Genomic DNA, 24,127 nt, shown 5'->3' on the forward strand with positions numbered 1-24,127 from the left:
AGACTGGTCAACAAGTCAGCTTTCTTTGGTGTGCGAGCGTGCCACTGCTAGTAATAAAAATTCTAGCAGACTTAGTTTGGAATGGATAACTTGCGCCCCAAGTTACTGATTTCTGCAAACAAACGATTGTGAATTTGGGTGAGGAATATCTCCCAAGTAAGTTCTTTTCTTGCCTCAGACTGGTGAGGACTTTAACAATTTATCTCAGTATAAAGAGGTTGTTCGCCGTAATGGTTGATGGAATTTAAATTTTTAGGCAGAACCGCCTTTTACAAAACTATAACAATAAATACTCATGCTAGAGAGATGAAGATACAGTTGGAACTCCATTTCTGTCGAGATGGAAGGTTCTGTTCAGGTTGGACTGGAAATGTCCGGCTGGATCGAGACGCTTGGGCTGGATCGAACGTTGACAACCTTGACTGCTAAGCTTCAACTATAAATCGATACCAAAGGTTGATTCTGGCAGAGCTTCAATGTACCTTAAGCTTTTGTGAAGCTTCTGAGTGGGTAGAACTGCGCTTCTTCAAAGGCGTATGGCTGTTCTCGAGGACTTCAGTGGGCTAGAGATCTGCACTGTAAAATTTGTTGAGGTTTTCTGTTTGGGAAAAGCTCAAGCTCTACCTGTCTTGGTTTTTTGCTAAACCAAATTTGTAACGAGAGAAATCTCGTTTTGAATGACTTATTTTCTAAGTCTGAACCTTGGGAATTCTAATCTAAAGCTGGTTTTCACTTGGAATTCAAGTGAGCTTCTGGTTGATTTTGAGTTGTTTGTGTCGTGGCTCAATGAGCTTTGGTTGCTTCAGTGTTTTGAAGGTTTTTTGAGATCAAGTGATCATTTTGAGTTTTTGTTTTTGATTGATTTTTTGGTTGTCCTTTACCCTGTTCACTCCTTCTTGTATTTATAGTAAACTGTTTCTTCTCTGGAGTAGGGTGATTGTGTTTATTTATTGGGCGGCAAAGATAGGCTCTCAAATAGGCAATCACTTCCCTGATTTTCTTGAAAAGGAACCTAATCTCTTTCCCAATTTCAACTGCCCCTTGTGATATTTTACCCGTGATGGTTAGTTTGATTCCTTTTCTGGACAGCTCCCTGCTTTCCTGCTTATCCCTCTCTGAGATTGTAACTTGCTTATCTCCTTGGGAGAATTACCTTCTCTGTAAAGACAGAAGAAAAATCTCTGAATATACATATATAAGAGGGATTTGATCTTCAGTTTTTTCAGAATCAACTTGATGTCATGAACCCTTCAATCACTTCTTCTATGACAGTCGCCATTGCTGACTTTTCTTTATCCCAGAGATGTCACGTGGGATTGTTCCTTTTTCTGGACTCCCTCTTCCTATTGCCTTGTTTGCTCTGATGAGCCTTGAGCTGGTCTCTTCTGGTTTTTTGGGCTTCCATCTTTCTTTGATTTTTTGCAGCTTTATTCTGGGCCTAATTTTCGCTGGGTGGGTGTCAATTTTTGGCCCAAACAGAAGTAGCTGATTGATGTTTCTTCCTCTCCCATAAGCGCATACACCGAGCTTCATAGCGATCCTAAGACTTCTAAGACTGTCCTTTTGTAGCCGTGTATATCCTTATGGGTCCTCCATATGGTAGACGATTTCGTTGTGCCTTAACCCTTTTCTGCTCCAGCTATATTCTTTACTAGAATGCCATTCGTGACAATTTGACACGAGTGACACCTATTAAAAGCCAAATGCTTTTCCTTTTCCCTAAGCTCTAGGAGTTGTACTACAAAACACATAGCGAAAAAGCCAACTTGAATTAAATATAGTTATGAGTGAGATCATAAACGATCTCATTCATTCCGACAATAACTTTAAAATCAAACGTCCATATTTTGAAGTTTGATCTAGTTAATCTTTCAATTTGCTAGAAATTGATTGAGGGCGTGTTCAAAGCTGTAAGGATTTGCAAAAGAAAATATAAATACCTTCCAAGAAACCGATTCTTAATTTGTTAAGAGAAAACAGTTTTTCCGTTTAACTTTATTCACAAAACTAACAAATAATATATATACAAGCTCCTTAATTAAGTATCACATCTTTGTGGCAAGAGATTACTCATAGCTTACACAAAATCACATGTTATCTTGTGCCATCACAAACAAATTACATGACAGATTCTATTTGTTGAATAAACTTATCAAGCAATTTAGGTATGATGCAAGCTGTGACATATGGGCTTTTTTAGGGTTTTAAGGTGATTTGCTAGGTCAAAAACGTATTTGAAGTTTTGAAAATATGAAAAACCAAATCAAAACATGTTTTTCCAGATTCTTTAATATTCTTGATATTTTAGAAAACATGTTTAAACCATCTTCAAAAAATAAACATAACCAAAAACTTCATACGGCATAAACAGATATGAAATTATAGTAAGCATGCTTGAACAATGATTACAGATATGTGTGAACAACCTTAAGCTCTGATACCAACTGTTAGATTTCTTTATGCACAAAAAAGATCTTTCACACAAAATAGTAATACGTATAAAGACATGAAGACATATCTGGAGCCATCTTCCTTGAGTGCATAGCTTCTGAACTCATCCAATCCATAGCAGCAGCAATCCTAGTAAGAATAGGAACGACCCAAGACTTTTGCTCTCTCTTAAAATATGTTTCAGCTTTCTCTTTATGACGAAAATAGGTTTAGAGAACATGTATAATGAGAGCAGGGCCTTAAGCTTATATAGGGCTAGGTCAAGTCGTCACGACTTATCATCGAGGGCCGACTTGACTAATCTTTCAAGCCCACCAGATCGGTTCACGCATAAATGGAAATAAATAAGACCCCTTAATAGGCCTCAAAACCCTTCCTTATTTCACTAGGTTTTGGACCTCAAGGTACAACTTAATTTAAACTCTTATCAAAACCTGATATAATTTAATATCTAGTGCACCAATCTAAATAGGAAAACATAATAGATCAAACATGCGAGAATTCAATACCTCAACACCTCAAGTGTCAAGCTCTAACAGGATTTCATCTGTGAAGTAGTGCATGGACAACTTCCAGGTTTTAGCAGTTTAAGATATAATGTTCAAATCTGTGACTATATATAACTTATCCAAATTTATAAGTCCCAGATAGAATATGCAGACATTTGTCTTCTATGGTGCAAACTGCTTCCCCATGCCCCGAAGCATGAAAAATATTCCTCCTCAACTCCACACACTCGGTTAACAAATTCTTTTTAATAGATGAATTAATTTAAAATAAAATACCATTTTACAGCAATGGCTGAAAAGAACAGGGAATGGAGAGGTAAGGTGACAGAGAAAGTATTCGAGCCAGCTGACTAGAAAGTGAAGGGGGTCATTTATGCCATATCAATGTCATCTCACGTGACATGCACGTGCAGTGGGAAATCATATCCATCAGGCTAATGGAATGGAAGAATGGGATTGGCCATTCAAATCAATATTTGGGCTCACAGATCTCTGATGTGGGCCCTTTGAGATGAATCTAATTGGTTGCTTCATCTTTTTTTTTTCTTTTGGAAAGGCCCAATCCAATAGGCTTACTTTAAAGCTTTGGGTTAGCATAATAAAATATCCCCAAAATATTTTAATTTATTTTTAATCAAAAGTTAGACTTCAAATCAAAGACTCTGTTCCTTCTCCCAATTGGGGGCTTTATGAGACCCCAAGTCCCAAGCCATGATGGTAATCAAGAAAGGCACATTTGTTTATCATAAACTATAATTACTCTGTTAAAAGTTTACAGGGTTAGGTTTAGTCAAATAATCATGTTCTAATTGACAATTTTACCCTTCAGTACCGTTGCAACATGTTTTTTTAAATAATTTTGTTGGCTTTGTCAAAACTCATATAATACCTTTCCATGAATTTAAAAAATATATATAAAGTTGGATAAGAATAAATTTACTCAGATTTGGTAATGCATCTATATCTATAGTGGTTCCTCTTTTTGAATTACATCAGTTATTGAAATCCTTATCTTGATAGCTCTACATCAAATTCTTGAGATATGGAGATAAATTTACTCAGATTTTGTAATCCATCTTTTGGATTATAGAGTGACAAAGATTTATCACAAGGAGAACTATTGGGATACTTCTCATATATAAATTTACTAAGATTTGGACATCCCTGTTTTAAATTATTGATGAACCAAAATTTATAACAAGAAGAATTCTCGAGATACAGATATAATTTTACTTAGATTTGGCAATCCATCTTTTGGATTATAGAGTGACCAAAATTTATCACAAGGATTCTTCAAAATCTTAATTTGATGGCTTAAAACCACATGTGACATCATCAACAAATTTGTATCGCTAGAACAAATTAATATTAATTTTCACAAAAACGGTGAAGATACATACATACAAACATTAACTTAAAGAAAATTTATATAGATTTATGAGGTAAAAGTTTGGCTATTAGGTACAAGGTAGTCTTATTTACGTGTGTTCACGGAGTGATATGAGAAGCACAAATGATGCTCACCGTATTAGACAATATGTTTTTTCATGGGGTACAATTCACATGCTTCTTTCATTTATTTTTTAAAAAAAAAAATCATGAACTATTTCATCTGAAAAAATAAACGTCTATGCATTTAGAGTCTCGTTTACCCTTCTATTCTAAGAATGAAATTACTTTATGTAAAATGTCAAATTTCCACCCATGGTATGTTTAATTTTCTTTGAATTTGAGAGGCCTGACAATGCTGACTTTGATTATTGACATTTAAATTCATTATTTTTCTTTTCTTTTGTCCTCAATTATATCATTCAAGAATGTGTGTGCAATGCAAATGCATAGGCATATTCTTTTTTCTTTTTTCTTTTTTAATTCTGTTATTGTTTTCCAAATATACATTCTAAATGGTTTGTAAAGCAAGAGTTAAGACATTATTTTTAGCAACAAAAATATTACCTTATCCATATAAATAGAAGTTTTATCCAATCACCTAACCTAGACAAATGGTTGAAAATTATTTACCAAAAAGAAGGACAAATGCCTTTCTTACTATAAAAGTAATTAACTGAAATGATAAGAACTCCAAAAAATGTGGAGGTGTAGCTACAACAAAGCTTTTCATCTGGTAAAGCAAGCATATGGTGTGTTGTTGATTTCTACCAAAAGAAAAAGAAAAAAAAAAAGGGGTAAGGAAGATAGTTTATTGACAAAGTAATCAAGGTTGATAATGCTTAATTAATGAAAACAAAAATATATTTTAGTCTCTGGAGCTAAGTTTTATGGACCTCCATCACACCTCCAATTTGTCTGTCAGTTGCTAAGCATGCAATGACAGGCTATTACAGTCTCTGTCTTCCCTGAAAGTTAAATATTTTAAGATTTTATTTCAAACAGGATTTGCTTTAGGACATAAGGGCAGTTTGGTAACTAAACCTTAGGGCAAGCTAGATTTGCAGTTCCCTCCTGTTTTAGTGTTGGGTTGACTCTCTCTCTCTCTCTCTACATGTTTTCCACTTTACTTTGTTGGCTTAATCAATTTGTTTTCTTTACCAGCTATAAATGCCCCATCTCTGTTCACCTCAGTTTTGCTTTTTCTTTACTGTCTCTCTCTCTCTCTCTCTCTCTGGTTTCCTCCATTGCAAACCAAGGCAAGCATCCTTTCCAGCTTGCTTTGGAGGCCCCTCTTCTTCACACAGAAAAAACAACCACCAACCATTTTACCCACCTTTTCTTTTGTGCTCCTCTGAAATCCACCCCATATTTTACATATATAAATTCACGCCTTCCTTTCCTTTCTCTCTCCCCTTCCCCCACATTTTCATTCTCTCCCCTTCTCTTGAAAGATTAGATTTTTGTCTGGCTTGCCTCTCCTTATTTTTTCTTTTCTTCTTAATTTATTTATTTTTATTTTTATGCTTCTCTGAATTCTTTTTGGCCCACTTGAGGACACATCCCCCTCTACTTGTAAACTACTCCTCTGGAAACCTTTCCTTTTTCGACATCTGGATTTTGGTGGGTTCGAGTTATTTCAGGTCTGCATTGGCCTATCTATGCTTATTGAGTCTGTCTTGGTTAAAAAAGAAGCCCCTTCTTTTCTTCTCTGGGTTCTCAAGGAAGAAGATCAAGGGGGCTAGCTTAGATCGCTACAAAGGTAAATGCTTTCTTCTTTGAAACACTTTTTACACACACTCACTCACATTTCTCTTTATTGGTCTCTTGCTTGGATCATAAGTGATGCTGTTTGAGATTTTCCCTTTTTCTTTTATGAAGACTTGGAATTTAATTTGTATATGTTGGTGGTTCATGGGCATGTGCTTGCTTTATACATGGAATCTGAAATTTATAGTGTTGCCGGCGTTTTATCTGGTATTCACTCACTGTTTGCTTGTGAAACCATTAATGCCAGTGTAATCAAGCTTCTTAAACTTTTAAAAATAATAAAGCATCAATCTTCTCAGTTATTGTATCAGATTCTCTTTCTTTTGGGCACCTTTGGTTCTTCTTTAATATGATTAATATTTGAAGACAGTTAAGAATCTAGTATTTTCAGATTGAATTTAGCAGGATTATCTATTTATCAATTATGGAATTTGAGTGTTACATAGGAATAGGATGCGATGGATTAGCTAAAGACAAATTAACTAGTATTGCCAATATCATTACCTGCATTTTTTTCAGCAAAATCACATCTTAGAAATTAGAAATCTCAGATATCTGTGACCCTTTTCACGTGCTTTGAGTTACATGATTTGTTTCTCATGTCCAGGTTGGAATGTCTTGATTTTTTTTTTTTCTGGCACTGAAAGTTAGAACACCAAGCCAAGTTCAATATATAGCATCCAGAGGATAAGAATGTCATCCGGAAGTTCTTTGAATGCGGAATTATCGAAGAAGATAGGATTTTTGGGTTTAAAACTATGGGTTGTAATTGGTATATGTGTTGGCGCATTTATTGTTTCAATTCTATGTTTCTTATCTATATGGGTTACATTTCGGAGGAAATCTCGAAGATCACTGGACAAGTTCCCAGTCACCCAAATACCAAATGTCTCTAAAGATATCAATGTTGATAAGGTTGGGGCTCAGAGTACCCACGATCACCCTGATAATTTATTTCTGTCAGTACCTGAGAAAGCAAGTGATAAGAATTCAGAGAAGATGTTAGTTCATTTAGGCATGAGCAAATCAAGTGATCCTGATAACATGAGTCAGTGCAGCTCAATTTATCATCATGAGAGGGCATGTAGTTCACAGTCAGGGGAAGAAGGAAGCTCTGGGAATGTGCGAAAGCAGTCGTCATTGTCATATGGAGGACTTGTAACAGCCTCTCCTTTAATTGGCTTGCCAGAAGTTTCTCATCTTGGGTGGGGCCACTGGTTTACTCTTAGGGATCTGCAGTTTGCTACAAATCGTTTTTCTGCAGAAAATGTGCTTGGAGAGGGTGGATATGGGGTTGTTTACAAGGGCAGGCTGATCAATGGAACTGATGTGGCAGTGAAAAAGCTCTTAAATAATTTGTAAGGATATAAACTCAAATGCACCATCTTTGTTATCACCGTGCTTTCAGGAAACCTATAAATTTCTTTTTCTTTTCTAATAGTTGCTTTTTTGTTCTGGTAAACAGGGGGCAGGCAGAGAAAGAATTTAGGGTTGAAGTGGAGGCCATAGGTCATGTTCGGCATAAAAATCTTGTGCGGCTCTTGGGCTACTGCGTAGAAGGGGTTCACAGGTATTATTAACCTTTTATTTTAATATTAAATTACTTATATTTTTCCTAATGACTTGGGCGTGTCTACTAAAATAATATTTTCACATTGGGAGGGATTCTGTCTAATGTGCCCCTCTTTCTGCCTAGTGTATAGCTTCACATTTGTGTTTTGGGTTCAGTTTTTGTTATTCTTGCTAAGTTGCTCTGTTGCAATTTGCACAGGATGCTGGTGTATGAATATGTGAACAATGGCAACCTAGAACAATGGCTGCATGGGGCAATGCGCCAACATGGCACCCTTACTTGGGAGGCCCGCATGAAGGTGATTCTTGGTACTGCTAAAGCGTAAGTTTTTATCTTTCACTGAAATGTGTTTTATATGATAGTTTTCTTATTTAATTTTTGGATCCCAACCAATGGACAAATGACTTACATATGAATTGCAGGCTTTCTTATCTACATGAAGCTATAGAACCAAAAGTTGTCCACAGAGATATAAAATCAAGCAACATTTTGATTGATGATGAGTTCAATGCCAAGGTTTCTGATTTTGGATTGGCCAAACTCTTGGGTTCAGGTGAAAGTCACATCACAACTAGAGTGATGGGGACTTTTGGGTATGTAAATTCTTATATTTTTAACCTATTATAATTTATCTACAAACTAGCTTCTGATTGGACCATAAATTTCGGTTCATCGTGCAGTTATGTGGCACCGGAATATGCTAATACTGGCTTGTTAAATGAGAAGAGCGACATCTACAGCTTTGGTGTCCTCCTGCTTGAAGCAGTTACGGGAAGGGACCCTGTGGACTATGGCCGACCTGCTAATGAGGTTCAGAATTTCAAAACCATTGTTTACTATTTTTGATAGTGTCTTCCTTCAGCAGTCCTCTCTCTCTCTCATTCTCATCCTCATGATGCAGGGTTTTTACTGTTTATCAAAAGCTTTATTATTATATACAGATTTTTGTGAAGCATTTCTTAATACTCATGGCAGGTCAATCTAGTTGAGTGGCTAAAATTGATGGTAGGTGCAAGAAGATCAGAGGATGTTGTGGATCCAAACCTTGAAGTTAAACCCAGTACACGTGCCTTAAAACGTGCCCTTTTGGTTGCACTTAGGTGTGTTGATCATGATGCAGAGAACAGACCCAAAATGAGCCAGGTTGTACGTATGCTTGAAGCTGATGAATACCCATTTCGCGAGGTTCTAATCTTCATCTTACCCTGGAAATAAGTTTTATTGCTTTATTTTATTCCATCCGTTTTCATGAAACAATAAGACTACTTATCTAAATGTGGAGTAGGTGCAATTTCCTTTAGGAGAATTTGTGTTTGATCTTAAGAAGTTGTTGCAGAGAAATGACCTTATATAGTGGAGTGGTGAACTTTAGACCCCAATTAGTTGGAACTAATGTTCACTTTGTTTGAGTTGCATAGCTTTGGTATTCTTCCTTTGAATTGTTCTGGATTTGTGAGTTGACTAGTTTAGTACCACGAATGGCTTTACTTATTCGAAATAATTGTCAGTTTTAGTCTTTGTAAACTGACAAAACTCCTTTCCTAGCGAACTTCGTTATTGCCTCATGTCCCTCTGTTTTCTTTCCCATTTTGCTAGATGTAGTGACCAAATTGTCCTGCTATTTGTTACCATGCTCATCAAAATTTGTGTGATCTTATGAATCTGATTTTGAACTTCTGCACTTCAGGATCGAAGGAACAGAAAGAGTCGTACGACCAGCATGGATATTGAATCTGTGAAGGAAAACTCTATCTCAGCTGACATAGGAAACAAGCCAGGGGATCTGGAGAGTCAAATATCTGAGACAACTCATGCAAAGGACTGACAAACGCATGATCTTGATGAATGATTCCATCCTCACCTGCCAGAGTAAGTTTCAGTAGCCCATCAGTATACATCCAAAGTTTTTTTTTTTTTTTTTAAATTCTAAATTTAAGAGAGGATTTCGATTGGAGATAGCCCATTTTGATCATGAAGCATTGGATCCTGATCCTTGAAGAATTAATAGAGTTGCTTAAGCAGGGGATTTTCAGAGAGAGAGAAAGATAGAGAGAAAGAGAGAGGGTGAGCTAGGCGCTTTTGTACATACGTTTCTTGGGAATCAGCGGGGCTGTCTATTTCATACTTGTTGTAATTTCTTCTCTTTCTATTATCAGTTTATTACCGTTCTTCAGATGGTCAACAACTCCAATTACTTTATTTATTTTTTCATTAATTTTATTTTAAAGTCATCTCATTTTCTGTCAGAAAACAAAGCATTGAATTAATGATGATGAATGATGATGGTTCTCTTTTTCTCTTTATGCAGTTATATGTCTTGCTAATTTGTTACAGTAGAATGATGGCAGCCCATTTTGTTGTTTTTTTAAATTCTCTTTACATGCACTAGGTGACAGCTTCAATTTAACTTATTGTGGGAACCAAATTAAATCAAACCCTAAGTCAAATAATTCCTTCTATTTGGGGATTATTTGACCTAATTGGAAATTACTCAACTTAATTGGGAGTTACTCAATTTAATTGGAAATTATCCAATTAAATTGAGAATTATCTAATTAAATTGAGAATTGATTTGATTCCTACCTCAATTCCCAATTAAATGAGAAATTACCTAATTAAATTAGGTATTGATTTGATACCTACCACAATTAGGGATTTGATTTACCCTAATAAATCAAATCCCTAATTAATCAAATCAATTCCAAATCGGGGAGGAATAATTCCTTTTCATTTACGGAATTATTCCTCTGAAACCTTAGCCTCCGAGATCACTATAAAAAGATGGTCACACACAAGGGTTAAGGTATGTCTAAATTTCTATTGAAACTCTGCAGAAATCATTTCTCCAAGACCCTAGCCACCGTTTCTCTCTCTCACACAAGGCTCTGGCCACCCGGTTTTTCTTGAAACAGTCTACCTAACTTAGTCAGTGGAGGGCCTTTGGCCAACACCCCCGAGTGTGATCCTTTTACTCTGATTTGTTTTGCAGAGAGAAAGGGAAGCGGAGAAGAGGAAGGAATCTTAAATGAATATTCTAGTATGATGAAAATAGCTCCCACACCTATAATGCCTTGTCTCCTAAAGTGTGTTTTGCAACCAGGCTCAGGTTTTGATGAACTATAATGAAGTTAGCATATCATGTGGTAGGATTGATTTATAAATTGTTGGACCTGCATTTTTAACAGAAATCTTACAAAATACAGATACCCAATATGGGAATTGATATTTGCATTTTGAAAAGGAAAATATTTCCCTCCTTACCATGTAAGTAGGTGCTTCTACATTCCTGCCAATGGTAGTGTGACATATGTGCACAAGTTTTTTTGTGTGTTTTTTTATGAATTATTTTTTCATATGTATCGAACTATGATTCGTAGGAAGTAGTATCTCCTTACAGGGAAGGAAGGAGGCAAGCAATATCGTTTTGAAAATAATTTCCCTCACTCTAGCTTCTCCTTGCACACTCTCACTCAAGAATGGTCCTAATAAACTTACAATGTGGTCCTATTTGCATTGTACTGTTCTCAACAGATCAGAAAAGCTACTTCAATTTAAATGAGTTAACAACAGAAAGAAGCAATAGATGTATCAGTTTCATCTTTATGCCGTGATGAATGAAAGAAGCCATTCAAAGTTTTGGGATGGCAATATTTCAGTCAAATGAGTCATTAATATATATTGATGGGTGGTATGAAAAATGCAATGCATTATTGTGTCAGCTTCAGCCTGACAAGATTCAACAAGTCCTTTTGCTGTGGACCGTCTTCCTCCTACAATCAGTTTTTCTTTGTGTTTCCAAGAGCTCTCAGACAAAGAGAGGCTTGTGATATATCATGATCATACACGGAATGGGTTGCCTTGCCTGCTATATTTGAATTCTGAGTTGTCTAGCTTTTTTGACTTTTGGGTCCAACGGTCATCTTTTGGATATTTTCTGCTGAGCCCAATTTTGATTTTTTGCGGTTGGAAGCTTTGAATGGCAACAATAATTTTTTGTTTTGGTCGGTATTGGACAGCACAGACGTACATGACCAAGGGAGCTGAGCTTCTCAATTATGCACCCTAAATTCCAACTGAGCTCCTCAATTTGTACACGTTTTATTTCCTTTTTTCTATGGTGGTAAATTAGTCAAGACTTGAAAAGAAATCAGACCCACATTTGACCCATGCAAGCCATGCATCAGATATTGTAATGTGCACTAGAACCAATATAAATATGTATTCAATTAGATTAGAGTTTGCGTGGGTTAGTCCGCCTCCCATGCACTCAAGTTCAAGCCTCCTCCTTCGTAAATTAGAATGATTTCGAGTTGTGTTTGCTTGTATAAAAGAAATATAGACTACAGTATATGATATGTAAATATAGTCAAGTGCATTTTGGCTCTGATGGAAAAGTGGAGCAACAACACATTTGGGAGCTGTGTGGAAAGGACCACCAACAAGAAGAAGACCGTTATCCTCTAGATTATTAATGGGTTTTGGGCGCACCCAACTCACAGACAAAAGAAAATGAATATTTGCTTCTCTTCTCAGTCTCAGGTAGGTAGGGTAACAAATATGTGAGCCGCGCGTGACTTTATTTAAGACACTTATATCAACAACAGACTGATAAATGGTGGTGGGCTGGATAAATGTCCCCATTGCAACCGGCAAAAACAAGATTGGGCCATTTGAAGCCAATCCGGTGCGCTAATCCAGCCCAAACAAATGGGATAATAATTTATTAATTTTCTTAGTTACATACGTTTGGTGTTACAAAAGCTTAGTGCTTCACCACCACCAATATATGGGGAATTATAGAATCCTACGGCTAAGTAGTATATATTGTGCATGTGTTATAATGGGCCCATTTAGGAAATAGTATTAATAAATATTCATTTATATTATAACATGTGAATAATACTACCCGTACTATATTATAATTACTCTAATATATAAGTTGCCTACATTTTAAGTCTAAGTGAGGACCAGAAAATTTAAGTGCCGTTCAGTAATGTTTTGTGGCCGCGTTTTCTGCTTTGCGGGAATCAAAACATCCTAGAAATGCGTTTGGCGAGGAGTTTCCCAAAACACAGAAAATGATTGTTTAAGAAAAATGTGAACCTCCCAACATAATTTCACCACTACTATTTAAATAATGAGGTTTTATTATTTTAGGTTCGACCCATTTGAGACGTGGTGTCTCTTAATTACAATCTCTTGCTTCAAAGAAACATCTTTTGATTCTATCATAAAGAAACAGAACGTGTGTGTTTAGTTTTATGGCTGCTCCTAAGTCCAACATCAAGGTGCTTACGTATCCCTTGTAGGAATCAAGCCACTCGTAATTCAAAGAATTGCAATGAATAAATGACTCATTGCAACGAAATTTTAATTTGAATTGAATTGAGGAATGTTTGAGTGAATTTAGCTTAATAAACCAGGGATTCAATATGAAATTGTGTTTAGGGCGAATTTGGTTAAGAATAAACCAGGGATCTGTTTGAATTTAAGATTTGGGTAATTACATATAGATTGAGTTCTAAATTGCCTACGTACCCTTTCGAAGGGATCAAACTAACGTAGTTCAGAATTGCAATGAATGAATGACTCATTCCTCTTGGAAAAAGTGTTTGGGGGAATTTGGTTCAGAGAACCAGGGACTCAAATTGGTTGCAGTTGCGTCTAGTGAGATGCTAGAATACTTACGTACTCATGATGGGATCAAACCAACGTAGTTCCAAAGTTTAAAAATTAATGGGTAAGTGTGATCCACTAATTTAGAATTTGTCTGTGAGACAATTTAGAGATTTTTATAGGTAAATGACCCATGAGAAAAATTTGATGGTTTTGTAACATTTTTCTTATTGTCAATGTCTAAGAAAAAAAAGTTAATGAACAATTTTGATGAACCCACTAATTTTCTATAATTGACATTTGCATTTGGACCCAACTATGGCTTTAAAGTTTAAAATTATTTAGGCCTCTATAAATTTAATGGGTGTTTATTTAGATAACCTATTAAATATTTTGGGCTTGTGAGAATTAATAGGCAAACAAACCAATAATCTGTTTTCGGGCCTTGACATTTTTTATCAGTTGTCCCATGACTGGTCATCAGTGTGAAGCTCATTCCTTTTAGCTAAACCAATCACAATTGAATTAGGACTATAGATGTTGAAGCCATGAAGGAATTGTAGTGTTGATTGACTTAGGAAATAATTATCCACGGCCAAGAATCCATAGACCAATTTTCCTTTGCTTTCCTATCAGATCTTCTTAGAGAGCCATCTTTGTTTTCACAACAAAAGGCATACATGACATTTCTCTTTGTCATGCCACACAACCAAGAGTTTCATAAAATAACATCTTCTTTTTTTTCCCTTCAGTCAAAATAGACAACAACTTTAATTGAAAACCAGCCTAGGGACCCAAAGAGGCACATGCTCTTTCTTTTTGCCGACTTCCTTTTTTGTTCTTTTTGTTTAGTTTGTATGCATACAAACATAACACAAAGCTATTTTCCAAACGGGGCTGTATATAGGCAACTTTTCCTTTATTTAGTCTGTATGCAAACAAACATAACACAAAGCCATCTTCCAAATGGGGCTGTATATAGGCAACTTTTCCTTTGTTTTGTCTGCATGCACACAAACACAATATGAGGAATTCAAACTTTCTTTCTCTTTTTTTATTTGATGACTTCTCCTCTTCTTCTTGCTCTATCTATATGCAAACACAACACAAAGTAATCTTCCCAACACCATATTTTCTTCTTTGTCATTTGCAACAACTAATTTCCTCTTTTTTTCTTTGCTTTCGATGCAACATACTCAAATTGAGAAGAGAATGGTCTGTGCAATTTTCTCATACAAGGAAGAAATTGGTGTGTCTTCTTAACAGAGATTAAACTCCTATTGTTTTCGTTTATGTCATCAACTCCTTTACTGCAACTTGTGGTGGAGAACTAACTTCCCATTTTTATTTGAAGCTACAAAGAAGGAATTGGTGTGATTTTCTCAACCAAAGGTAGAGCACATTCCTATTTTTCTGCACATTTTGGAATTAACTCCCATAACATCATTTTTTTGTTCTCCTATGGATTTCCTTTTGCTCGGCACAACTTTATTGAACGGAAATCATCCCACGAATTTTCTATCCATATATGTGATTTAAGGGTTGCAACCCAACATGGATTTATCATCCAAGAATTTGATTTAAGGGTTGCCACCCAACATGGATTAACATCCAAGAAATTGATTCAAGGGTTGCCACCCATCATGGATTTATCATCCAAGAATCGGACACAATGGTGATGAAAGTATACTTGTGACAATTTCTTTTATCTTTATGCTCTAGCAATTTTTCCGGCAGCAACTCGTTTTTTTCTTCTTTCTCCACCTCATTTTTTTTTTCTTTCTTCCTCTCTTCTCTTTTTATAGAGTCATTGCGAGAGAGATTTGAGATGGAATAATCCTCATTCAAATTGGATTCCTCCTCCACTTTATTAGATTATCATTTTCCTTTATTTACTGAATGGATGATTCTTTCCTTTTCTTTAGGCATAAGATTAGGGACACAATTTGATTTCTTGTGTTTAGAATTTGTTTTGAAAACAAGTATAGTGTGAGGACCATACCCACCCAGCGTTGTGGGGCTTATCAAAACCCACATTTGAATTTTATTTTATTTTTCGTGAAATTTTTTATTTCAACAATGATATTTTGGAAACGATTTCTGATTTGTGCTTTAAGTTAGAAAACAAGAAAAACATGTTTTCATTGTTTTCATGGCAAAAGTGAAAATGTGGAAAACAGTTAAGACCAAAAATAAAATTTATACTATCTCTATTTGTGTAAATTTCCATACATCCACTCTCCAGTCTCTCTAAAATTCTAGTTGTTGATTTATTATGGGTTTTGTTGACTCTGAGTATAGACCGAGCCCATCTTCCTAATAAGAACAAAACACGTGGACCTCGCTAGCCAGGTGGCAAAAGCAGTCATCCAGCCCTCTTAACTACCAACCATGCACATCGGCTCGGTTCCCAACCTCACCACCTCGGGCTCAGTACCCTCCAGGAAAACATAATGAAAGGCTATTCGTTAGCCACGTCGATGACAATACCTCCGCTGACAACGGAGGATTCACCGCCTCTCGAAATACTACCCGTGTCCTCTCCAATATCACATATAAATCATCTAATCCGTTCCCTGACCATATAGAACTCAGGCGGCTCATGGCATACTACTCTACCCACTCCCGGCCCCTAGCAAAACGCGTAGAGCCATTATGAGAGGAGGACTTGGAAGGACCCCGACCATCCACCACATGACAGAACAGCCTGATGTGACATAAACGACTTGGCTCAGAGCCGAGGTGACCGGCTTAAAGAATATCTTGTGAAACTCCCTATAAATAGGGCTTGAATTTGTGTAAAAAATCCATCTGACCTTTTCCTAAGTACAGAATAAGATCTATCAAATACATAAAAGATTACTCTTGTTCGTGTCGTCATTCCAACATAAGCATCAGACCATCAAGAAATCAAATCTCCTCTTCATTTCAAGTACAAACACTTACATTTCATACGTTGACCACATGAAGTTTGAGGTCTAAACAGGTATCAACTCTCTTTGATCAGTATATATATTATTAGACTTATTTCCTTTGAGGGTTGGGATTTATTTTGCTCTATTTCATGATGAGCCATGTAGAGAAGGTGGACAAGATGAAGCAATCGAGACAGATAAAAATGAACCAGAGAGGGATTGGGAGGAAGACAAAAGGAGATAGGTAACATGAGGGTTAGAGGAAAGGAGATAACTAGATGGAATTGGGGTGGGTTTTGCAGAGAAACAGTGAAAGAAAAGGTGGGGAAGATTCGCTTTTTTTTTTCTTTTGCCAAAGGAATGTGGGGGTTGAGGTTTTTTATTTATCTTAAATAAAGTTCTCTAAGAAAATTATAGGGCTAACAACAAAACACACCATTGATGTTTGGGGTCATTCTCAATATGGGATCATCGGCTTTCAATTTCATCAATTTACACTCATTTCCCTATTTTCTCGATTTCCCTTTCTTTCTCTATCTTTCTTCCCCCCAATTGTGGGACTGAATTGTTGTGAAACCCATCAACCTATTTGCCCAAAACCAGGATCTCCTTCCTTCCTTGTGCCCTGTGATTGATTTGGTTCCCATTGAAGAAGGTTGAAAAAGAAGAATTTGAAGAAAAGGAGAATTGCATTTTTATGTCATGCGGACCCATTTTCATGGATCACGTTCTTATGGCCTTGCGTGGAACTAGGGAGGAGAGAGCGATCAGAATTCGAAGCCTTTTCAATTCCTTTGATGCTACAAATCTTGGATACTTGGACCATCTCCAAATTGAGGCTGAGTTATCGGCTCTTCAGACTCTGCCATAATACAAGTATGCCAAGGATCTTATGAAGGTTCAATTATCTAAAGTTTCGAAGGTACATGGATGCAAGGACCTTGAGATGTATCGGATTTTTCAGGCCATTGATGGTGCAATTGTGCATCGACGAGAGGGGGTGAGGAACATTGGGGAGGCGCTAGGCACGAAAGGGGCTAGGATCTGGGTAGATTTTTATTTTATTTTATGTGATTTTATCATTTTATATAATTGATTTAGTTTTTTTATTTTATAAAATTGGTGGGTCCTACAATAGATACGTCATCAGTTAACGTCTGAACAAACAGTCTACTTAACGGAAGGCTTAAATTGATCATATGTGAAAATCATAGGGTGTAAATTGATGAAATTGAAAGCCGAAGGCCCATATTAAGAATGACCCCAAACATCAAGGTGTGTTTTGTCGTTAGCCCAAAATGATAGTTTTTTTTTCTACTACATTACAATGTTGTTCTAATTTTTAAATATTTTTTTGTAGAGGAGCAAAAAATTCCTTTAAAAAATAGTTCACATATAAATTCCATGATGTATTTTAATAAAAGTTATAAATTGTTTGTTGGAGTTTTTATCAAATTATACTATCAGACACATTTTCACTGTTTACATTTTCAGAAGATGTTTGTTAATTAAACTACTAGATGCATTCTTAAATCCTGAAAATGCAAATTTTTTTTCTCATTTTCATTTTCTGAAAACATTCTCCGAAAACATTATCAAAGACGGGCCTTAGAAATCAAATCCCACTAATTATATGAAAAGGCAAGATTACGGGTGGTTGGTTTGGTATATCATGGTTGATATATAAAGTAACTTTCGCGGTCCTAAGGTTTTATGTAAAACTTCCCTCCGATGGACGTCATTCTCTACGTACACATTCAGACAACTTTTACTAGTGTCAGCTTCTTCTTCTCTGTTAAAGCAGTTGCCTCTTCAGTAGCAGCAAGGCTACCCTCATGTCTTGTGGCTATATATATAGTCTTTGCTCTAGAGATCGTTGAGTCATGGAGCCTCTTTGAGGGGAGGCTAGAAGGCTCAAATATATGGAAATAATATTGATGGCAAGTTAGTATATGCTGCAACTTGGCAGGCATGGGAGTTTTTATATATTCGTGTTAACCCACGACATCCAATTTGGTGACACTCATGGTGGACCGCCCGGTGGGAGGGGCTGGACATTGGATGGTCCGCAGTCGGTTTATCTAAGTAGAAAACTTTGGAGGTCTGAATAAAAATCCTCACATTTAAGCCCTCATTTCCAATGTTAGCTAGCTAGTTATACATATGAGAGCTTCCATTGAAGGATTCCTCAAAAATTTATTTGAGGGACACTCTTGTAGGGCCCACTCCGCATTGTATTTCAAAGATCATCTCTACAAAAAATCACTTGAATCTGATATCATTTGACCATTCAATTGAGTTATTAAAATTTTAGTACTTTCTTGAAGTACCGTGATTATTGATTTTGTAGAACACAATTGGATGTCGAAACGGTTTCCAATTTGTCTAATATTTTTGCGAGGATCTATGAATGTAGACTTAAAAATAGATGGTTTGAATCGTTGAAAAAAAAATTGTAGGGAACCTTAAAGGGCGTCCCTCAATAGAAGAGGACTGTATATATACGTACAAATTATAAGTAAACAAATGTCAAGTATAGCTAGATATATACAGGCTGCCATTCCTTCAAAACAAGCACCTTCACTCATGCATATTTTAGAGGCTTAATATGTATTAAAAGTCTGCTTTTTAAGAACAAGAACAACTTATATTTAAATATATGTATAGATGTGCACTCCATGCAATAGTCAGAAGTACACTAGTACGTAGGCATTGAATGCTATTCTTGAGAGCCATACTGTCTCCTAGTCCACATATCAAAGGAAATCTAAGTGCTAAAAGAAGAGAGATGACCAGAGAGAAAGCGTACATATTAGACAGTATTGCAATAATGAGATAGGAAAAGATGTACTCATGAGTGAGAAACTGAAAATATCATAAAGTAGTGATCATGAAATTCATGGCTCTTGCTTGTGACCAAATGAAGGAACTAAATCTTGCAATAACCCATAGTCAGGAACATGTAGCTGCTGCCGCTGATGCTGCCGCTGATGCTGCTGCTGATGATGATGAGGGCGAGGGGCCACGAGGTTTGAATATATCATGGAATTACTTGCTTGGTGATCATCCTGATGATGATGGCTTTGCAATTGCAATTGCAATTGGTTGTTCATTGGGAGAAACTGAGTTAAGAATTCATGTTGAAATCTCGCTGATCCATTGAGAGACGCAGATGTCAAAAGGGAATTAGGGGACAGCATTCCAACGGCATTGAGATTGAGATTTCCCCGGAGTGTTGCCGGACACTGATGGTTGTGCTGACCCTCATATGTTGTGATCACAATAGATGGATCTTGAAATGATCTCTCGACGCGCTTCTTTACTACGCACTTTTGAGTAGTGCATCTATAATAACTTCTGAAAATGGAAGAAGGTAGTTACAAAGCTGTGTGAGATCACCAAATTACTCTTTTAATGTTCAGGTTATATAAGTTTCTCTATCACAAACATAGAAATGAATGATGTCAATTAAAGAACAAACTACAAAGTAGAGCCAATCAAACAAACTAAGGGCCCGTTTAATCATTTCAACTTTAGTTTTTATTAGTTTTTATTTTTTGTCCTATAGTATAGAGGAAAAAGAGAAAGAATGGAAGTGAAGATGAGATTGCAAGAGAGAATACGAGGGATAAGTAACAAAAGTGAAAAAGAAGGGGAATGGAAGTGAGAAAATGAGTGGAATATGGGATTGAGATGGGAGGATGGGAGGGAGGAGTAACAAAAGTTATAACAAAACCTAAAAACTGAAATCCATTTGAAATTACTTTCACTTTCAAGTTTGTTACTCATCCTCCCATTCTAACTCTCATTTTCCGCTATAGTTTAGCATAAAAAATGAAAACTAAAAACTAAAATTGAAATGGTTATCGAACGGGCCCTAACTGTTCTACATAGTTAGGGCTTAATGCGAAGGCTAACATCATTTCTGCATATAATAGAACAGAGTTTTAATTAACTAGTAACCATTACAGATATGAATGACATGTAACAAATATTTGATCATCAAATAACGCCTATTGACCGGCCAAAAAATAACGGCTGGTTTGAAAAATTGGAGAATTGTTCACATCACGCATCCAGAAATCATTATAAGTTGGACTCTTTTTTTTTTTTTTTTTTAATAATCTTTTTTTAATGGAATGTACGTTGAGCTAGTGTGGAAATTGTAAAGAAAGGCAATTAAGTATAATTAAGTATACCTAGGATAAGGGCTGTTCTTGACTGCCTTCTGTCCGTACTTTCTCCATCTGTATCCGTCTTCAAGGTGATCCACTTCGCTCTTAGTCAGGAAGGCAAACCGTGGTTCCCTCTGCCGTTTCTCTTTCTTTTTCGCTTTGCTCCTGAATCACATATATCTAAGCAAATTAGATGTGTATATGCACTCGATTTTAGGGTTCTGAACACAGATCCCATTATTTTCCTTTTTGCTCCCCAGAAGTTTCTAGATGTTGCATGTATGGTTATTGGTTAATCATCAGAAATCTAATGAGAAAGCAAAATAATTAAAGAAATATCTCTTCAATTAAAGACGTATTAATTAATGACATGTGAGTTGAAAACACAAGGGGAAAATTGCACTAAAAGTTTTTTTTGTTTACCTTTTATATGACAGTCTACCTCCTGACAAAATATTAGTCAATCCAAGCCCTATATTTATCCATATATATATATATATATATACCAAGAGTGGAAAATAGTGGAGTAACAAGTGATATCCCTCAAAAGCTGCTAATTAACCTTTACCATGAATCTGGCTACAAAGAACCAAAAAAAGAACCTACCCTTTCTTTGACTTGTCTTCCTCATCTCCTGCCGCTTCATCACACACTGCCACTTTTGGCTGCTTTTCTTTCTTCTTCTTCTCTGAATCTTCATGTTCATGAGAACCAGCACCTTCATTAGATGATGAAGAAACTGAGGAGTTTGGTGTAGATGGGTTTTCGGTGGTGCTAGTCCCCACCGAGTGATCTCCTACACCTGCAGCTGCAGCAGCCTGCCGGTTCTTGGAATTCTCATGATCCAACTGGGGAGAAATGACTTCAGATGAAGAACATGACATGTCAAAGGCTCTTGAGAGGGTGTTGTAGTCCATTGAGCCATGGAGGCAGTCAGTGAAGCTCATGAACGAAGAATTGGGGTGATCGGATTCGAACCCATGTAGGTTTTGTGGATCTTGTATGGAGGGAGTGCCATAATTGAAGAATGGAAAGCTTGACCTGTTGATTTCATGGGGGTTGTAGTCGAAAGGGTCATACTGGTAAGGGTTTTTCTTTTCATTTGACATAGGAAGAAAGAAGAGGAAGAAGAAGAAGAAGAAGAAAGTTGAGAGGTGAGAGAGATGGGGCTGAGATTCTTGCTTTGTTCTTTTGAGAGAAAATGAGCTTTAGGTTTGATTTTTATCTTTGCCTTTTTTTTTTAATAGAGAGAGAGAGAGAGAGAGAGAGAGAGAGAGAGAGAGAGGAGGGTTTGATCGGATGGGATGTGTGGTAGCTTTTGCCTATTTTGCACACTTGTGCCCTACTCTACTTCTGTCCTAATAAGACATTTATGTGGGTAAACATACACGTGCCAGTTTCTATTATTGCAAACAACACATTTAGGATCACCAACTTCGAATTCCCCTCCCGGTAAAATGAGTTAGGGCAGTTGGTGGGATGGTGAACATGCCCTATTGTACTCAAATTTGAATTCTCCTCTCGATAAATTAGATTAATTTTAATTATCACTTGTAAAAAATAAAAAATTGGCAAAATATATAAAATCATAGAGGCAACTCATCTACTCAATAAAAAAAATCAACAAAATTGCAAAATATATAGGAACAAATATTTAATAGTAAAATGGTGGGAGCTGCCAAATTTGCAGAAGCCGTTTTAAGGTTGGAAAAGAATCACAAAGAATTCGCCATAAGACATTGAAATCAGATCAGAGAGCCCATCACTTCCATAGTTCCATAGGTTTGTGGTTGTAGGCAAAGGTAAGCTGCCCGAGTCGCATCAGATTATTTTAGCTTTGGGGGTAGGGACCACCGGGGTGTGGTGGTCAAGATATCCAGCATGTCCAACTCAATACGCTACGGTTTTCTTCGAGGGCATATACGTGTAAAGGATTGGGCACCGTCATTTGACCGTAGTTGGCACGTGCGAAAAGACATTCTGTTCCTTTCTCACGCCTATGTCTTGCTGATTGGGCCTTCACGTCATCTCCGTTACGGAAACCCCCGGATTTTAGTGGCTCGCTTTTTCCTGTTTCCTGAAAGCCGGTCAAAACGCAACAAGTTGGTCAAACACCAACCTCATATGATTTGTTTTATTGACGAACTAATTTATTTGTTTTTTTTCTTCCTCAATTATAAATAATTAATTCTATATTTGCAACCCCTTCTATTTCATATTATGTGATTGCATGAATCTCTCTCTCTCTCTCTCCTCAAATGTGTACACATAACCCAGTTTTGCAGGCCTCAGATCTCATTTGTATTAGATAAAAAAAAAGTGTATGGTTTCATGTTATTTGTTGAATTATGTGATTTAATTCTTTTATGAGAACAATGATATTAAAAGTTTGTATGATGAAAGTAAGAAACTAAAGTACTATAAAGTAACAAAACATTGAGCTTAAGTTCGCTTTATAAGGAGTTGTATCTTATCAGAAAGGACGGAGCTAAAAAACTTGTTAAGAATGTCGAGAAGTCCAAATATCTTAATTGAGGTGGCCATTAGATTAATGTTTGATTCAAATTGTTCGGAATGCTACAAATTTATCCTAGACCTACATGTGATATCGCTAGTATTATATATTATGTTGTCAAACTGTAATTGTAAATCATCATTCAGATATGGTTTCATATAGTCAACGATCCTAATGCACAACTATATATGGCAATATAACAAAGAATGCTTAAGGTTGCAAAGTATAGTTTCTTCAATAAAATTGCTTTCACACAATCTGTCTTTTACAAGGTTTTGTACGTGTATCGTGTGCGTATATATATTAGTAAGTCCCATATTCCGAAACGACCTTCCACGAAACAAAATGGCTAAACCTAATTGTTTAATAATCAGATGCTATTTAGCAAACTAAAATAAGACCAAAATGTCCCATAATAAAAAATGAAATCATCAAACGAAAATAATAGTTTGGTACATAATGTGTCAAGTGTGATCTGTAACAACAGAATGTCGGGACCATTGATATGATCGATGAAGTATATAATCTTTGGTGTCAAAGAGATCATGATGAGATGGATCCAAGACTTTTCTATGCAATCACCAATCATATATATATATATATATATATATATGCTCTATTATTAAAATTTACAATTGACTGAAAAAAAAAAAGAAAAAAAAAAGCAGTCATTCTGTAGTTGATCAGATTTAAGGATGACTAATTTGATTTTAGAAAGAAGATTATACCAAAATATGATATAAGATGTGAAACCAAAGGTATATGAACAAGAAAAGTGGGGTAATAATTAAGTAATATACATAATAGACGGTTTGAATTAATAAAATATAATGCATAGTAATCTCTATAAAAATGTCTCTTAAATAAGTTTATTTGAGAGATTCTTGAATGGAATATATATATATATATATATATATATATAATGCATATTGGTGTGTGATATATGGTTTGGGAATATTTTTAGTGGTCCGGCTTTTGATAGGGAGAACATCAATCGATGGATGGATCAATCTAAAAAGAAATAATTATAAACGCAACTAAATTGAAGAGGTAGCTTGAGATTGTTGACATTTTGGTGTCCTTTGTAAATGGTAAAAGGAGAATACTATCTGTATCTGACAAGTGACACTACCGTTGGCATAGAGTGTTGGTCAATGAAGAGCAGGTTATTTGTTAGGTCTAGCCAGTACGAACCATCCTGCACAAATAGACAT

At 36.1% G+C, this 24,127-nt stretch overlaps 2 protein-coding genes and 1 long non-coding RNA gene across 5 annotated transcripts; 2 read left to right on the top strand and 1 right to left on the bottom strand.

Moving 5' to 3' along the window:
* Positions 1-5,547: 5,547 nt before the first annotated feature.
* On the top strand, positions 5,548-9,999 carry LOC103328793 (putative receptor-like protein kinase At2g42960). Of its 3 annotated transcripts, none has more exons than XM_008231206.3 (9): positions 5,548-6,111; positions 6,727-7,477; positions 7,585-7,689; positions 7,891-8,013; positions 8,115-8,285; positions 8,373-8,502; positions 8,668-8,877; positions 9,380-9,561; positions 9,652-9,999. In XM_008231206.3, the coding sequence occupies exons 2-8, from the start codon at positions 6,813-6,815 to the stop codon at positions 9,515-9,517; spliced, it is 1,542 nt and encodes a 513-aa protein (XP_008229428.2). In that variant the 5' UTR covers positions 5,548-6,111; positions 6,727-6,812; the 3' UTR covers positions 9,518-9,561; positions 9,652-9,999. The 3 variants fall into 3 exon arrangements, with proteins under 3 accessions (XP_008229428.2, XP_088906410.1, XP_008229427.2); XM_089050284.1 differs by having other exon boundaries at positions 9,715-9,947; XM_008231205.2 differs by having other exon boundaries at positions 9,380-9,999.
* A 4,263-nt stretch (positions 10,000-14,262) lies between these two features.
* LOC103328792 (uncharacterized) lies at positions 14,263-16,174 on the top strand. Its single transcript, XR_016125796.1, has 3 exons — positions 14,263-14,557; positions 14,663-14,700; positions 15,605-16,174. It is a non-coding gene; the product is annotated as an uncharacterized LOC103328792 (long non-coding RNA).
* A 2,662-nt stretch (positions 16,175-18,836) lies between these two features.
* On the bottom strand, positions 18,837-21,654 carry LOC103328791 (uncharacterized). The gene is made up of 3 exons (XM_008231204.3): positions 21,005-21,654; positions 20,423-20,563; positions 18,837-19,580 (listed from the first exon to the last, which is right to left on the bottom strand). Exons 1-3 carry the CDS (start codon positions 21,505-21,507, stop codon positions 19,121-19,123), a joined length of 1,104 nt encoding a protein of 367 aa, XP_008229426.2. The 5' UTR covers positions 21,508-21,654; the 3' UTR covers positions 18,837-19,120.
* Between the last annotated feature and the right edge of the window lie 2,473 nt (positions 21,655-24,127).

The sequence above is a fragment of the Prunus mume genome, linkage group LG4 (assembly GCF_029339155.1).
Source record: "Prunus mume cultivar Tortuosa linkage group LG4, ASM2933915v1, whole genome shotgun sequence".
Classification (NCBI taxonomy): domain Eukaryota; kingdom Viridiplantae; phylum Streptophyta; class Magnoliopsida; order Rosales; family Rosaceae; genus Prunus; species Prunus mume.

Coding starts and splice junctions, on each gene's coding strand:
- LOC103328793 (XM_008231205.2), top strand. CDS start 6,813: ATGTCATCCGGAAGTTCTTTGAATGCGGAATTATCGAAGAAGATAGGA. Junction 8,014..8,114: donor ATTCTTGGTACTGCTAAAGC/GTAAGTTTTTAT, acceptor TATGAATTGCAG/GCTTTCTTATCTACATGAAG. Junction 8,286..8,372: donor AGAGTGATGGGGACTTTTGG/GTATGTAAATTC, acceptor TTCATCGTGCAG/TTATGTGGCACCGGAATATG.
- LOC103328791 (XM_008231204.3), bottom strand. CDS start 21,507: ATGTCAAATGAAAAGAAAAACCCTTACCAGTATGACCCTTTCGACTAC. Junction 20,564..21,004: donor GAAGACAAGTCAAAGAAAGG/GTAGGTTCTTTT, acceptor TATGTGATTCAG/GAGCAAAGCGAAAAAGAAAG. Junction 19,581..20,422: donor AAGAACAGCCCTTATCCTAG/GTATACTTAATT, acceptor TTCCATTTTCAG/AAGTTATTATAGATGCACTA.